General features: G+C 42.6%; 1 protein-coding gene across 1 annotated transcript in view; it reads right to left on the bottom strand.

Moving 5' to 3' along the window:
* The window catches only part of LOC115104883 (sodium channel protein type 2 subunit alpha-like), a 152,833-nt gene that overhangs the window by 91,327 nt on the left and 43,206 nt on the right, over nt 1-18,300 (bottom strand). Inside the window, exons 8-9 of the mRNA XM_029626256.2 lie at nt 11,240-11,360; nt 10,607-10,845 (exon numbers count right to left, since the gene is read on the bottom strand). Of these exons, the coding sequence (XP_029482116.2) occupies nt 10,607-10,845; nt 11,240-11,360 (360 nt within the window). The remainder of the gene's footprint in view (nt 1-10,606; nt 10,846-11,239; nt 11,361-18,300) is intronic.

Consider the following 18,300-nt stretch of genomic DNA (forward strand, 5'->3'; position numbering starts at 1 on the left):
CAAGGTAGTGGTCGGAGACTTGGAGGGGAGTTGCAGTGAGGTTAGTGGAAGAACAGCATCTAGTAAAGATGAGGTTGAGCGTATTGCCTGCCTTGTGAGTAGGGGGGGAAGGTGAGAGGGTGAGGTCAAAAGAGGAGAGGAGTGGAAAGAAGGAGGCAGAGAGGAATGAGTCAAAGGTAGACGTGGGGAGGTTAAAGTCGCCCAGAACTGTGAGAGGTGAGCCGTCCTCAGGAAAGGAGCTTATCAAGGCATCAAGCTCATTGATGAACTCCCTGAGGGACCCTGTGGGCGATAAATGATAAGGATGTTAAGCTTGAAAGGGCTGGTAACTGTGACAGCATGGAATTCAAAGGAGGCGATAGACAGATGGGTAAGGGGAGAAAGAGAGAATGACCACTTGGGAGAGATGAGGATCCCGGTGCCACCACCCCGCTGACCAGAAGCTCTCGGGGTGTGCGAGAACACGTGGGCGGACGAAGAGAGAGCAGTAGGAGTAGCAGTGTTATCTGTGGTGATCCATGTTTCCGTCAGTGCCAAGAAGTCGAGGGACTGGAGGGAGGCATAGGCTGAGATGAACTCTGCCTTGTTGGCCGCAGATCGGCAGTTCCAGAGGGTACCGGAGACCTGGAACTCCACGTGGGTCGTGCGCTGGGACCACCAGATTAGGGTGGCCGCGGCCACGCGGTGTGGAGCGTTTGTATGGTCTGTGCAGAGAGGAGAGAACAGGGATAGACAGACACATAGTTGACAGGCTACAGAAGAGGCTACGCTAATGCAAAGGAGATTGGAATGACAAGTGGACTACACGTCTCGAATGTTCAGAAAGTTAAGCTTACGTAGCAAGAATCTTATTGACTAAAATGATTAAAATGATACAGTACTGCTGAAGTAGGCTAGCTGGCAGTGGCTGCGTTGTTGACTTTGTAGGCTAGCTGGCAGTGGCTGCGTTGTTGGCACTACACTAATCAAGTCGTTCCGTTGAGTGTGATAGTTTCAACAGTGCTGCTATTCGGGGGCTAGCTGGCTAGCTAGCAGTGTTGATTACGTTACGTTGCGTTAAAAGAACGACAATAGCTGGCTAGCTAACCTAGAAAATCGCTCTAGACTACACAATTATCTTTGATACAAAGACGGCTATGTAGCTAGCTATGTAGCTAGCTACGATCAAACAAATCACACACAAATCACACACAGACGTACTTACTCATCTAACCGCTGCCTCAGACAACCTGTCTGTCACTCTCCCACCCCAAACAACTCACTGTCCTCTCACAGAGATACAGATGTACGGTTCTGAACAGAACATCATGCCAGCGACCAACACACTCATGTGTCTATCTAACAGCCCGGAGGTGTTGTCCATACGTCTGTCCAGCTGTGTCTGTGTGACTGAGGGGTAGCTGAAGGGCACAGGAGGACAGCTGGATGGGTATTGCTGTGTAAACTAGGGCCTGTGCTGTGCTGGCTGTGGCTGTGGTAGTAACAGCAAAGAGTCCTGGCTCAGCATATATGAAGATATACACGCATGCATACATAAACACACACACGTGTATACAGACACACACACACACGTGTATACACACTCATATACACACACACACACACACACACACACGTATACAGAGACACACACACACGTGTATACACACTCGTATACACACACACACACACACACACCCCCCCACACACACACGTACACACCCCCCCACACACACACGTGTGTATACAGAGACACACACACACACGTGTATACACACTCGTATACACACACACACACACCCACACACAGCAGAATGAGGCTCATGCGAGCGGAAGGGCGGTGGGCGTGGGCTCAACGGGGAAGGGGGCAGAGAGGAGATGTCATGTGACAAGCACTCTCTGTGAAGCACGTCAACAAGGTTTCGCTCCCACGGTTAACACAATCCACGTGACTACGCACGCCCAACTGGCCTCGGGTGAACAGTCCACACATAACGTATACAAACACACACATACGTGTGCAGATGGAAACATTTCCATGCGCACATTCACACGCATGCACAACCATGCACGAACACACACACAGACGTATGCACACACAAACACACACACATACACATTTGGGTTTGGCAGAATTACCGCCATAATGGTAACATCAAAAGGTTAAATAATGAAACAATATTTCTGTAGTCCAAGTGGTTGGAGTGGTCCTTGGGCACTTATAGAACAATTATGTCAGATCAGTTGTGTTTTGTGATCCCATGAAGGACAGTATAATAACATAACTGTATATCTGAACGTGTATTTTTCCCAGTGATCATATTCACATCCAAATGTTGGTGAACTGACATGATTAAATATGAAACTATTTGTGAGAAGATATAAAGTGATGTTAGCCTTCTAAATGAGAGAATTGTTTTTCATGTGAAGTCTTAAACAAGTCAGTGGCTACATCCACGTGAGTACAGACATTATGTTGGCGTCATGGAACATCCCTTTTTCCAGAGTGCATAAAACTCACTTCTGACAAAAATGTACATTAGACCAAGCAGGCGGACGGTGTTGAACCATACATCACGAATGGTTAGACTCCACCAGACCAGCTACATGCAGTGCCAGCTGTACACGTTGAAATGGTTAAGAAAACTACACTTTCACAGTCTGCAGCTGTATAGGCAAAATAGTCTAGGAAACTCGACCGAAGAAGAGAAAGAAGAACAATTTCCTCTCACCACTATAGATACCTCTAAATGATCTATTTTAACAAACCGAGCACGAGAACAACCGGCTGGTACTTTGAAAATATCCATTCTAAAATAACATTCCCATATCCAACCACCATTGGCACGTCCGGAAGACCCGTTCTAACAGACACAACCAGAGACTTTCTGTCAAATGTACACCCCAGACGGACCGATTCCAACAGAGACAACAAAGGCATGCAATCATAAAAATATAGAGTGGCTTGTGAAAGTATTCACCCCCCTTGGCATTGTTCCTATTTTGTTGCCTTACAACCTGGAATTAAAATATATTTTTTGAGGGTTTGTATCATGTGTTTTACACAACAAGCCTACCACTTTGAAGATGCAAAATATTTTCTCTTGTGAAACAAGACAACAAAAAATCAAAAGACAAAAAAAAACTGAAAACTTGAGATTGCATAACTGTTAACTCACCCAAAATCAATACTTTGTAGAGCCACCTTACTCAGCAATTACAGCCGCAAGTCTCTTGGGGTATGTCTCTATAAGCTTGGCACATCTAGCCACTGGGATTTTTGCCCATTCCTCAAGGCAAAACTGCTCCAGCTTCTTCAAGTTGGATGGGTTCTGCTGGTGTACAGCAATCTTTAAGTCATACCACATATTCTTAATTGGATTGAGGTCTGGGCTTTGACTAGGCCATTCCAAGACATTTAAATGGTTTGCCTTAAACCACTGGAAAGTTGCTTTAGCAGTGTGCTTAGGGTCATTGTCCTGCTGGAAGGTGAACCTCCGTCCCAGTCTCAAATCTCTGGAAGACTGAAACAGGTTTCCCTCAAGAATTTCCCTGTATTTAGCGCCATCCATAATTTCTTCAATTCTGACCAGTTTCCCAGTCCCTGCCGATTATAAACATCTCCACAGCATGATAATGCCACCATGCTTCACATGTGGGGATGGTATATTCTCGGGGTGATGAGAGGTTTTGGGTTTGCGCCAGACATAGTGTTTTCCTTGATGGCCAAAAAGCTCAATTTTTGTTTCATCTGACCAGAGTACCTTCTTCAATATGAACACCAAACTTGTTTGCTTATTTTTTCTTTAAGCAATAGCTTTTTCTGCCCACTCTTCAATAAAGCCCAGCTCTGTGGAGTGTATGGCTTAAAGTGGTCCTATGGATAGATATTCCAATCTCCGCTGTGGAGCTTTGCATCTCCTTCCGGGTTATCTTTGGCTTCTTTGTTGCCTCTCTGATTAATGCTCTCTTTGCCTCGTCCATGAGTTTTGGTGAGCGGTCCTGTCTTGGCAGGTTTGTTGTGGTGCCATATTCTTTCCATTTTTTATCATGGATTTAATGGTGCTCCGTGGGATGTTCAAAGTTTTGGATATTTTTTTATAACTCAACCCTGATTTGTACTTATCCACAACTTTGTCCCTGACTTGTTTGGAGAGCTCCTTGGTCTTCATGGTGCCACTGGCTTGGTGGTGCCTCTTGTTTAATGGTGTTGCAGACTCTGGGGCCTTTCAGAACAGGTATATATATACTGAGATCATGTGACACTTAGATTGCACACAGGTGGACTTTATTTAACTAATTATGTGACTTCTGAAGGTAATTGGTTGCACCAGATCTTATTTAGGGGCTTCATAGCAAAGGGGGTGAATACATTTTTATTTTAATTTTTAATTTTTAAACAAGTTATTTTTTTCATTTCACTTCACCAATTTGGACCATTTTGTGTATGTCCATTACATGAAATCCAAATAACAGGTTGTAATGCAACAAAATAGGAAAAACGCCAAGGGGTGTGAATACTTTTGCAAGGCACTGTGCTTTGCAAATTATACTTTCGAATGAAAAGTATTAGCATTTCCATGAGCATAGTTATCAGCAGTGTGTACGATAGTGGAGTCCTTTGTCTTTTGTCCTGCTCTTTCTTACATGCCCCTCCCTTTTCATTTGGTGTAACAAGTCGTCATATCGGGTTTAGTACACTTTTCATTTCATTATGTAGTACTCAATGTGTAAGCTATTCTGTTTGTGTGTTTATGTCATGCTCTGTGATTATTTAGTTAGTAAATAAATAATAAGGCCAATTTGTGTATTGCATATTCATAATTTATGCTAGAGTTCGTGCAGATATGCAAGGATATTGCGACATTCAGAATGAGACTGATAGAAGATAAAATGAATGAATGACTGATTGTTGACTGAAATGTCAGAGATATTTATATCTTTAGAGTTCATTCGGAAACGGTAACTCATTAAACAAACTTTTTCCATGGTGTCCCAAGATTGCCGATGAGTTAATTGTTACATGAGTAATTTAATCATCGTAATAATTAAACATACTGTAGTTAATCGATTTGATAAAGCAATTGTCATCACATTAATGATAGCCAAAAACACGACACAAGCATGCACATAACACTTAGAGAGAGAGCCAATATCTCTCCACTATAATAGGGATGAGAGAAAAATTCCTCTTCAAACAAATCTCCACGTACAGAGACAAAAAAGTTTTTAATGTGTGATGCTGCATCTAGCAAACCGGCAGTTATCCAATACAGTCACCACCCCACGACAGTTCAGACTCTCTATGTATCCAACACAGTCACCACCCCACCACAGTTCAGACTCTCTATGTATCCAACACAGTCACCACCCCACGACAGTTCAGACTCTCTATGTATCCAACACAGTCACCACCCCACCACAGTTCAGACTCTCTATGTATTCAACACAGTCACCACCCCACCACAGTTCAGACTCTCTATGTATCCAACACAGTCACCACCCCACCACAGTTCAGACTCTCTATGTATCCAACACAGTCACCACCCCACCACAGTTCAGACTCTCTATGTATCCAACACAGTCACCACCCCACCACAGTTCAGACTCTCTATGTATCCAACGCAGTCACCACCCCACGAAAGTTCAGACGTTTGACACCAAGGCGATAATGACTTGCTGAAAGATGGGAAAGACCAGAGAGGGATGTCATAACAAATATAGGTGAAGTCGGAATTTTACGTACACTTAGGTTGGAGTCATTAAAACTCGTTAAACCACTTCACAAATTTCTTGTTAACAAACTATAGTTTTGGCAAGTCGGTTAGGACATCGACTTTGTGCATGACACAAGTAAATTTTCCAACAGTTGTTTACAGACAGATTATTTAACTTATTTCCACTGTATTACAATTCCAGTGGGTCAGAAGTTTACATACACTAAGTTGACTGTGCATTTTAACAGCTTGGAAAATTCCAGTAAATGATGTCATGGCTTTAGAAGCTTCTGATAGGCTAATTTACATCATTTGAGTCAATTGAAGGTGTACTTGTGGATGTATTTCAAGGCCTACCTTCAAACTCAGTGCCTCTTTGCTTGACATCATGGGAAAATCAAAAGAAATCAGCCAAGCCTGATTTGTAGACCTCCAAAATTGTAGACGTCCACAAGTCTGGTTCATCCTTGGGAGCAATTTCCAAACACCTGAAGGTACCATGTTTATCTGTACAAACAATAGTACGCAAGAATAAACCCCATGGGATCACGCAGCCATAATGCCGCTCAGGAAGGAGACACGTTCCGTTTCCTAGAGATGAACGTACTTGTGAAAAGTGCAAATCAATCCCAGAACAACAGCAAAGGACCTTCTGAAGATGCTGGAGGAAACAGATACAAAAGTATCTATATTCACAGTAAAACAAGTCCTATATCGACATAAACTGAAAGGTCGCTCAGCAAGGAAGAAGCCACTGCTCCAAAACCTCCATAAAAAGCCAGACTATGGTTTGCAACTGCATATGGGGACAAAGATCGTACTTTTTGGAGAAATCTCCTCTGGTCTGATGAAACAAAAATATAACTGTTTGGCCATAATGACCATCGTTATGTTTGGAGGAAAAAGTGGCCATCACAAAGCCCTGACCTCAATCCCATATTAAATTTGTGGGCAGAACAAGAGCAAGGAGGCCAAAGAGGCCTACAAACCTGACTCAGTTACACCAGCTCTATAAGGAGGAATGGGTCAAAATTCACCAAACTTATTGTAGGAGGCTACCCGAAACGTTTGACCCACCCCTATACAATTTAAGGCAATGCTACCAAATACTAATTGACCCACTGGGAATGTGATGAAAGAAATAAAACTGAAATAAATAATTATCTCTACTATTTTTCTGACATTTCTCATTCTTAAAATAAAGTGGTGATCCTAACTGACCTAAAACAGGGAATTTTTACTAAGATTAAATGTCAGGAATTGTGAAAAACTGAGTTGAAATGTATTTGGCCATGGTATATGTAAACTTCCGACTTCAACTGTATCTGCTGTGGACACACATGCACATACATACACACACACACACACACACCAGCCAGATTGTCCACTGTAGCACACAGTGGCCAGCCAAGTGGAAGAAAACTCTATTGATTTTGACACCGTTGGCCTGAAATGACTTCCTTATTGGACTACTCCTGGTACCACACAACCAATTACATAACACCAACAATACCATGGCTGTGTCCCAAATGGCACCCTATTCCCTATATAGTGCTGGACTTCAGACCAGGGCCCATACCCAGCACTATAGAGAACCAGCATATATCATACAAACACACATAACTGGTTCCAGTGAATTGTAATGAATTGAAACACCATATTGACTTCATAATGTGATTGTAAACTCATTGTTGTGAATGATGTCTGTTGATGTGTGATTAACAGGTCATTTCACGGTTATTATCCCCTACGCCCTATGGAGGTTTGATACTGTGAAAATTCAGTGAGCCATTTAGTCAGCCAATCAGATGCTACTAACATACTACTTGTACCTAACTATTCCTCTCAGGTCTCCACAAGTGCATAAGGGGTAGAGGCTTGGGGTTCATTTAGGTTTGGGTGTGAATCTCAGTGACAATATCAAATCAAGTCAAATCACATTTTATTTGTCACATGCGCTGAAGATGTAGACCTTACCGTAAAATGCTTACTTCCAAGTCCTTAACCAACAATGCAGTATAAGATATAGAGTTAAGAAAATATTTCCAAAATATATATATATTTTTTAATATAAAAGTAACACATGAAAATTACATAACAATAACGAGGCTATGTACAGGGGGTACCGGTACTGGGTACAGGTTAGTCAAGGTCATTTTTTAAAAGTGACTATGCATAGATAATAAACAGCGAGTAGCAGCAATGCAAATAGTCCGGACGGCCATTTGATGAATTGTTCAGTAGTCTCTGTTAAGGAGCCTTTTGGTTCTAGACTTGGCGCTCCACTACCACTTGCCGTGCGGAAGAACAGAGAGAACAGTCTATGACTTGGGTGACTGGAGTCTTTGGGCCTTCCTCTGACACCGACTAATATAGGTCCTGGATGTCAGGAAGCTCGGCCCCAGTGATATACTGGGGGAATAAGCACTTATCCCAGATGTGTTGTTGACAGATGTGTTGTTGCCTACCCTTACCACCTTGGGGCGGTCCGTCAGGAAATCCAGGATCCAGTTGCAGAGGGAGTGTTTAGTCCCAGGGTCCTTATCTTTGTGATGAGCTTTGTGGGTACTATGGTGTTGAATGCTGAGCTGTCATCAATGAACAGCATTCTCTCATAGGTGTTCCTTTTGTCCAGGTGGGGAAGGGCAGCGTGGAGTGCGATTGAGATTGCGTCATCTGTGGATCTGTTGGGGCGGTATGCGAATTATAGTGGGTCTAGTGTTTCCGGCATGACGGTGTTGATGTGAGTCATGACTAGCCTTTTGAAGCACTTCATGGCTACAGATGTGAGTGCTACGGGTGGTAGTCATTTAGGCAGGTTACCAAGGCATTCTTGGGAACTATGGTGGTCTGCTTGAAACATGTAGGTATTACAGACTTGGTCAGGGAGAGGTTGAAAATGTCAGTGAAGACACTTGTCAGTTGGTCCGCGCATGCTTTGAGTGCACGTCCTGGTAATCTGTCTGACGCCGTGGCTTTGTGAATGTTGACCTGTTTAAAGGTCTTGCACACATCAGCTATGGAGAGCGTGATCACACAGTTGTCCTGAACAGCTTGTGCTCTCATGCATGCTTCAGTGTTGCTTGCCTCAAAGCAAGCATAAAAGGCATTTTGTTTGTCTGGTAGGCTCGTGTCACTGGGCAGCTCGCGGCTGGGTCTCCATTTGTAGATCTTAATAGTTTCAAGCCCTGCCACATGTGACGAGCATCAGAGCCGATATAGTAGGATTAAATCTTAGTTCTGTTTTGGCGCTTTGCCTGTTTGATGGTTCGTCTGAGGGTATAGAGGGATTTCTTATAAGCGTAGGGATTAGTGTCCTGCTCCTTGAAAATTGCAGCTTTGGGCTTTCTCTCAGTGCGGATGTTGTTTGTAATCCATGGTTTCTGGTTGGGATATGTACGTATGGTCACTGTGGGGACGACGTTGTCGAATCACTTATTGTTGAAGCCAGTCACTGAGGTGGTATACTCCTCAATGGGATTGGATGAATCCCAGAACATATTCCATTCTGTGCTAGCAAAACAGCCCTGTAGCTTAGCATCCGCATCATCGGACCACTTTCGGGGTGGCAGGGTAGCCTAGTGGTTAGAGCGTTGGACTAGTTACCGAAAGGTTGCAAGTTCGAATCCCTGAGCTGACAAAGTACAAATCTGTCATTCTCCCCCTGAACAGGCAGTTAACCCACTGTTCCTAGGCTGTCATTGAAAATAAGAATTTGTTCTTAACTGACTTGCCTAGTTAAATAAAGTAAAAATTGGACCACTTCTTTATTAAGTGTTAGTCACTGGTACTTTTTGCTTGTAAGCAGGAATCAGGAGGATATAATTATGGACAGATTTGCCAATTGGAGGACGAGGGAGAGCCTTGTATGCATCTCTGTGTGTGGAGTAAAGGTGGTCTAGAGTTTTCTTCCTCTGGTTGCACATGTGACATGCTGGTAGAAATTAGGTCAAATTTAAGTTTGCCTGCATTAAAGTCCCCGGCCACTAGGAGCGCTGCTTTGGATGAGCATTTTCTTGGTTGCTTATGGCCTTACACAGCTCGTTGAGTGCGATCTTGGTGCCAGTATCTGTTTGTCGTGGTAAACAGACGGCTACAAATAATAAAGATAAGAACTCTCTTGGTATATAATGTGGTCTACAGCTTATCATGAGGTATTCTATCTCAGGCGAGCAATACCTCAAGACTTCTTTAATATTAGACATCGCGCACCAGCAGTTCTTGACAATAGACAGACACCCCCGCCCTTGTTTTACCAGACGTAGCTGCTCTGTCCTGCCGATGCACGGAGAAGCCAGCCAGCTCTATATTATCAGTGTTGTCGTTTAGCCACATGTAGGTGAAACATATGATATTACCGTTTTTAATGTCCCGTTGGTAGGATAGTCTTAATCATAGATCGTCCAGTTTGTTCCCCAATGATTGCACGTTGACCAGTAATACAGAGGGTAGTGGTGGTTTACCTACTCGTCGGCAAATTCTTACAAGGAACCCTGCCCTCCTTCCCCTTTTTCTCCATCTTTTCTTCATTCGGATGACGGGGATTTGGGCCTTGTCTTGACAAAGCAGTATATCCATTGCGTCGGACTCATTAAAGAAAAAATCTTTGTCCAGTTCAAGGTGAGTAATCGTTGTTCTAATGTCCAGAAGCTCTTTTTGGTCATAAGAGACGGTAGCAACAATACTATGTACAAAATGAGTTACAAATAATGAGAAAAAACTAACAAAATAGTACAGTTGGTTCGGACAATAGTGGAGCAAAAAGTTTTTTTTCCTCTGAGTAACTGACCTGAATAAGTTAAACCTCTAGGCCCTAAACTTCCGTGGTCCTCCAACAAAAATGGTGGGTAAAAATGTACACGAAAATGTTTCTCCAAGAGTTTCCTTTGTGCCCTCTCCTCTCCACTTACCAGGTTGCCTATGGACAGCATGCCGTTGAATTCGTCAGTCATGGGGTAGTGCTCCATGGCCATGAACAGGGTGTTGAGCACGATGCAGATGGTAATGGCTAGGTCCAGGAAGGGATCCATCACCATCACCTTGACCAGTACCTTCAACCGAAGCCAACGTGGACTGCTTTCCCAGATCAGGTACTTGTGGGCAAACTCATACCAGCAGGGGTGGCACTTCTGATGCGACTCCTCCAGTTCTAGGAGGGGGGGGGGGGGGGCAAAAGAGTACATTTTCTTCAGGGAGGTTATCACAGTATGCCTTTGCCAGATGTGGGTGGGGCCTAGCTTGGGTGCATGCATGTGTAATGAGGGAGTTTGATGAAGATTGATAGCAAGTCACTGAGGATGAGGTGGTAGGGCCTAATGTGTGATCATGACTCTGCTAATGTTTTTATCTGTCGGTGTAACTTTGCAATGTGGCTTCTGCCGCACAGTCACCCTCTATCTAGTCCATAGGCACGGCCCGTGCACATTTGAGGACACAGTCAGCCTCAATCCTCATAGAGGGGTAAACAGCAGATAAGAGGAGCTCCTGGGCTCACACAATTTGCCCCTCAATGAGGCAGTGGGGTGAACAGCAGAGGACCTTACCCTCCAAGGCGTCGGTGAGGTAGCTGGCGGCGCTCAGAGCTCGGTCCCTGCGTGCGTGCTCTTGTCTGGATACCTGGCGAGGGAGCAGCATGTTGCTCAGCTCTGTGCTGGAGTTAGGCCTCTGGAGGAGAAAGAACAGTTGATATATATATTGGTGAGGAGAGGCGGCCATATTGGTGAGGAGAGACAGCCATATTGGTGAGGTGAGGAATCCATATTGGACAATATAAGCAGCCATATTGGTCAGGAAAGTTGGCCATTTTGGTGAGGAGAGGCATATTTGGATTATTCAATGCAGTCAAATTTAATTTAATTATCTGCTAGTGATTAGGAAATGACTGGGCCATAAGTCAGGGTTACAGCTTCAATATGTACTTTATCTCACATTGATTCCATAGACAGGACTGTCAATTTATGTCGGGTCAATGGCAGAGGCATGATTCAGGACAGAGGCAGGTTGGTGACATTTATCTAAGACACACACACACACACAGAAACATACATACACATTGTCGTGGCAATTTCCTGTATTACCAAATGAGAAGAGTTACAAACCACACACCAGTCAGAGTTATACTTAAACTTCATCTTTAATAATATGAGCTTTACCATAGCCCTGTAACTTTCAACAATTCACTATCTATAATGCATTTTTGAGAGTCCCAACATAATGGCAACTGAGATCTTTTATAGCAAAGATACACCCCTCTCAACTTACATGACGAACCACAGATCTTAGGAACTCTTCACAAAGGGCCTTTTTCTTGAGAAAGGAGTATCCCCAGATTGCATTCGCTATAAATTATCGCTCAGTTTGGTCTCTAAAACGAGGTTCTAATCTCGTTCCTGGTACTTCATAGTACCAAAAACATTACCTCATCCAAGGTATAACTCAATTGTCAACTATATCTACTCCCATCTCAAGTAAAACCCCTCTTCTCCCCACTCCTGGGCAAGCTCACTGAGGGGAGGGACTTGCGCACAGACATTGTGGAGTCAATTAATTGGTTCCCTCATAATCACGGCATCCCTTCACATGGTTTAACAGATACATTCACATATGAAGACAATGTTCCATCCTGTCCTCTTCCCTTTCTGATATTCTGCATAGCACCAGAGACATGTAAAAGACAAGTCTGACCTCTCCCCACTCTGGGCCCCAAATGACTGAGCCCCAGCTGAAAAGGGAAAAGTGCAACTGCCAACACTATAGTCCAAAGGGATACATTCTAATGACATGTATCTCACATAAGCATATTATGTAAATAAAACATCTTATTTATCTATGTTACCCAACTAATTCAGATTCATCCGTCACAACATACAAACACACAACACACACATATCATCCCTAGTGCCATGTGATATCCCTATACCTAGTATTAGTAGTCTACACTTCAGATTGATACATTATTACAACGGGATAACAAATATGAATGTCAAACATTGTAAATGAGATTCAAATGTAGTTGTTTATTTTGCTGAGGGAGGATTAAGGGAGGATCTATTGTAATTTTCCTCCAAACATCCTACATCTTTCTTATTCTGCAGAATAACAGCAGTCCACCTCTTACCGCAAATATAACAAGATACACATTTCCTTCCAGCTGAATGTGTGAATGACAGGGGTTATATTGAGTCCAATCAAAGCCTTCCCGACACAAATCAGACTCCCTCTATGATTACATAGCATCTCATTGCTGTCCCAGGTAGTCAGGCTGGCAGGCATGTGTGACGCACATCCCCAGTCTCAGGGCTCACATAAAACCACCCACTCACTGTTTGGCAAGTAGGGAATCCACCACCGGACCATTCACCATCTCTCCCTGGTGAAAGGAGAGCAGCAGGCCCCTCCACCAAAACTGCCACAAATGTTCGTTTAGCATTTGTCTCTACTGTGGGTTGCCATGGTTGCATTTTCAAGACTACTGGGCGTCTGTGCAGCACACAAGCACGCACAATACAGTTATCACTGCATTGTCGGAACTAGAAGCACAAGCATTTCGCTACACTCGCATTAACATCTGCTAACCATGTGTATGTGACAAATAAAATTTGATTTGATTTGATTTGATATACTGTATTCTATTCAAGGCTCGTGCTATATAACTACTGCCGTACACATCCTTCCATTCATATGCTGTTCATAATGTCTATACACACCATTATATACAGTATATTTATATTCAGGACTCTGACATTCCTCGTTCTGTTATTTCTTAATTTCTTTATTTGTATTTTTGGGGATTTGTGTCTTTTGTTTTTTATTGTCAGGTATTACTGCACTGCTTGAGCTAGAAACATAAGCATTTCACTTCACCTGCGATAACATTCTTTAAAATATATGTGTACGCAATCAATACAATTTGACTTTATTTGACACACACACAGACACACACACACACACACACACACACACACACACAGAAATCTGTATTAGCAGACTTAAGAGCATCCTGGTGTAAAAGTAACACAAGAGGTTTATTATTACTGTATTGTCCTCCAGAGGACAATAACTCTGGTTATTAGTTCCTCCAGGATTTTGGTGTAATTTTTTGTGGTATTCGCAACAACAAAAAATGGTTTCGCTGTGGTAAATCTGACATTTTGCATGGCAATATGCAATGATTTTGTCCAATTTCTCCCAAAATAATTGCTGACGAGGGAAAGAGTTTGTTAACATGTGGCTTGATTGAACTCTATTATGTGGTAAAGGTGTTGTGATTGGTTGAAATTGCAAGCCCTCTTTTCTAGTGCGGTGATCGGTCAGTTTTATGAGATAATATTGTGATGATTTGACTGTTTTATGTGGTAATAGTGAGTTGCAAGTTTGCAAACATGATAAGCGGGAAATGTTGATTATGCTAAAAAAAAGGGTGGTCAATCTCAAAATGATCAATACACTGTGCTTGTTCTTTTGTTTGGGGTAAATAGAAATTATTGGTAGTCCTTTGAAATAGAATCTTTGATTTGATTTGTATCTTTCTTTTCATCATTTGTTTATAGTGCATTCGGAAAGTATTCAGACCCCTTGACATTTTCCACATTTTGTTACGTTTTTAAATGTCCTCAGAAATCTACATACAATACCCCATCGTGACAAAGCAAAAACAGGTTTTTAGACATTTTTGCAGATTTATTACAAATAGAAAACATCCTTATGTACACAAGTTTTCGAAAATGAGCTCAGTTTGATCCTGTTTCCATTGATCATACTTGAGATGTTTCTACAATGGGATTGGAGTCCACCAGTGGTAAATTCAATTGATTGGACATGATTTGGAAAGAAACACACCTGTCTATATAATGTCCCACAGTCTACAGTGAATATCAGAGTAAAAACCAAGCCATGAGGTCGAAGGAATTGTCCGTAAAGCTCCGAAACAGGATTTTGTCGAAGTTTGGAATCACTGAGACTCGTCCAAGAGCTGGCTACCCGGCCAAACTGAGCAAGCGGGGGAGAAAGGCCTTGGTCTGGGAGGTGACCAAGAACCCGATGGTCACTCTGACAGAGCTCTAGAGTTCCTCTGTGGAGATGGTAGAACCTTACAGAAGGACAACCATCTCTGCAGCACTCTACCAATTAGGCCTTTATGGTAGAGTGGCCTGCCAGAAGCAACTACACAGAAATGGGCACATGACAACCCGCTTGGAGTTTGCCAAAAGGCACCTTAAGTCTGTCAGACCATGAGAAACAAGATTCTCTGGTCTGATGAAACCAAGATTGAACTCTTTGACCTGAATACCAAGCGTCACGTCTGGAGGAATCCTGGCACCATCCCTACAGTGAATCACGTGGTGGCAGCATCATACTGTGGGGATGTTTTTCAGCAGCAGGGACTGGGAGTCGAGTCAGGATCGAGGGAAAGATAAACGGAGCAAAGTACAGAGAGATCCTTGATGAAAATCTGCTCCAGAGCACTCAGGACCTCAGACTTGAGCGACAGTTTACCTTCCAACAGGACAACGACCCTGAGTACACAGCCTAGACAACGCAAGAGTGGTTTGGGTGACAAGTCTCTGAATGTTCTTGAGTGGCCCAGCCAGAGCCCGGACTTGAACACGGTTCAAAATCTCTGGAGAGACCTGAAAAAAGCTGTGCAGCAACGCTCCCCATCCACCTTGACAGAGCTTGAGAGCATCTGCAGAGAAGAATGGGAGAAACTCCACAAATACAGGTGTGCCAAGCTTGTGTTTCATACCCAAGAAGAGTCTATGCTATAATCACTGCCAAAGGTGTTTCAACAAAGTACTGAGTAAACAGACAGTTTATATTTTTAATACATTTGCAAACATTTTCTAAAAACTTGTTTTTGCTTTGTCGTTATGGAGTATTGTGTGCAGATTGATGAGGGAAAAAAACAATTTAATACATGATTGAATAAGGCTGTAACATAACAAAATGTAGAAAAAGTCAAGGGGTCAGAATACTTTCCAAAGGCACTGTACATGATACCTGGTCTGGCAATAGACAGGCAGATAGGTAGGTCACCTAAGGGGGACCTAGGCAGGGAAGAAACACAGCCAGCCATAGCCAGGGGATTTGGCCAGTAAATCTCATTGACCCAGGAGACCCTGTTTTATCTGGCTCTGCAGTGTGTGTGTGTGTGTGTGTGTGTGTGTGTGTGTGTGTGTGTGTGTGTGTGTGTGTGTGTGTGTGTGTGTGTGTGTGTGTGTGTGAGAGAAAGAGAATGAAAAAGAGATATCAAAAAGGATCAGTAATGGTGATAGGGTTAGTGGAGTGCATCGACACCCATGCTGGTCTGACACCAGTCTGTTCTGAGAGCAGTCTGTTCTGATATCAGTCTGTTCTGAGAGAAGTCTGTCCTGAGAGCAGTCTGTTCCCCGGGAGAGAGGAGCATAATGTTCTTTATTTGTGCCCACACACACACTCGCACTCTCTGAAGAGCCAGATAAAACAAGAGGGTCCCCTGCGTCAATGAGATTTACTGGCCAAATCCCCTGGCTGTGGCTGGCTGTCCTGTGTGTGATCTTGCTGTTCCCAGCCTGGGTCCCCCTGTTAGGTAACCTACCTATCTGACAGTCTACTGCCAGACCACACAAATGACTACAGATGAGGGGAAAAATAGATTTGAACCTGTAATTTCTTGTATCACTTACTGTTATTTCCTTTAAAAAAAACATGCCTCATTGTAAGAAATTGCAGGACGTCAATCAATAAAATGTTGAATTGTGACAAATTGTTGTGCACTGGAGTTAGAAGGTGTGATGTTATGGATTACTCTGAATAATAACTGTGGATGAATAACTCTTAACCATTTGAGTCTAAGCCATGTTTAAGCCGGGGGTCATTTTGCTATTTGATTTTGAATTTTAAGACCCTTGAAATATATACAAAAATAACTTGATCAAAAAATGTATTTCCGCCTTACTGCTATTTGCCCATAAAAACGAATTGAATAACATATTCACTACATGGAACAGATAGTCCCCCCCAAAAAATCTAAAGGAAGTTTGTTCTGAAGTGTCTATCTTATATCTGAGAGATATGAGAAAGATAAGGATAGTTTTATCTTTGTATTTTTTGTATTTTTTACATGTATTTAACCTGTTATTTTTGTCAATATACAGTCTTGATATGCAGTGCCAGTCAAAAGATTGGACACATATACTCATTCAAGGGTTTTTCTTCATTTTTGCTATTTTCTACACTGAAGAAAAATAGTGAAGACATCAAGACTATGAAATAACACGTAGTTTTGTTTAACAAAAAAGTGTTAAACAAATCAAAATATATGTGAGAAATATATGTGAGAATTGAGATAGAATTGAGATTCTTCAAAGTAGCCACCCTTTGCCTTGATGACAGCTTTGTACACTCTTGGCATTCTCTCAACCAGCTTCACAAGGTAGTCACCTGGAATGCATTTAAACTAACAGGTGTGCATTGGTAAAAGTTCATTTGTGGAATTTCTTTCCTTCTTAATGCATTCGAGCCAATCAGTTGTGTTGTCACAAGGTAGGGGTGGTATACAGAAGATAGCCCTATTTAGTAAAAGACCAAGTCCATATTATGGCAAGAACAGCTCAAATAAGCAAAGAGAAAAGACAGCCCGTCAGTACTTTAACTTCTTATGGCTGGGGGGCGCTATTTTCATGTTCGGATGAAAAGTGTGCCCAGAGTAAACTGCCTGCCACTCAGGCCCAGAAGCGAAGATATGCATATCATTAGATTTGGATAGAAAACACTCTGAAGTTTCTAAAACTGTTTGAATTATGTCTGTGAGTATAACAGAACTCATATGGCAGGCAAAAACCTGAGATAAAATCCAACCCGGAAGTGGGAAATCTGAGGTTTGTAGTTTTTCAAGTCTTTGGCTATCCAAGAAACAGTGTAAATTTGGTCCGATTGCACTTCCTATGGCTTCCACTAGATGTCAACAGTCTTTAAAACCTTGTTTCAGGCTTCTACTGTGGAGGGAGAGTGAATAAGAGCTGTTTGACTAAGAGGTCTAGCAGAATGCCAAGTTATGCACGCGGCCGTGAGAGTGAGCTACGTTCCTTTTCATTTCCAAAGATAAAGGAATTGTTCAGTTGGAATATTATTGAAGATTTATGATAAAAACATCCCAAAGATGAATTCTACACATCGTTTGACATGTTTCTACGAACTGTAATGGAACTTTTTGACTTTTTGTCTGGACTAAGTGTCTGCGCCCTCGTGAATTTGGATTTGTGAACTAAACACGTGAACAAAAAGGAGGTATTTGGACATAAATGATGGACTGCTGCAGAGGATAAGTTCATTAGAGTTACCAGACTCAGAAATTGAAGCCCAAACAGAGTTCAAGTAACAGACACACCTCAACATCAACTGTTCAGAGAAGACTGCGGGAATCAGGCCTTCATGGTCGAATTACTGCAAAGAAACCACTATAAAACACACCAATAAGAAGAGACTTGCTTGGGCTAAGAAACACGAGCAATGAACATTAGACCGGTGGAAATCTTGGTCTGATGAGTCCAAATCTGAGATTTTTGGTTCCAACCGCCGTGTCTTTGTGAGACGCAGAGGGAAAGTCATCTAGGGAAAGGGTGAC

This window comes from Oncorhynchus nerka, linkage group LG22 (genome assembly GCF_034236695.1).
Source record: "Oncorhynchus nerka isolate Pitt River linkage group LG22, Oner_Uvic_2.0, whole genome shotgun sequence".
In the NCBI taxonomy this organism is placed as follows: Eukaryota; Metazoa; Chordata; class Actinopteri; order Salmoniformes; family Salmonidae; genus Oncorhynchus; species Oncorhynchus nerka.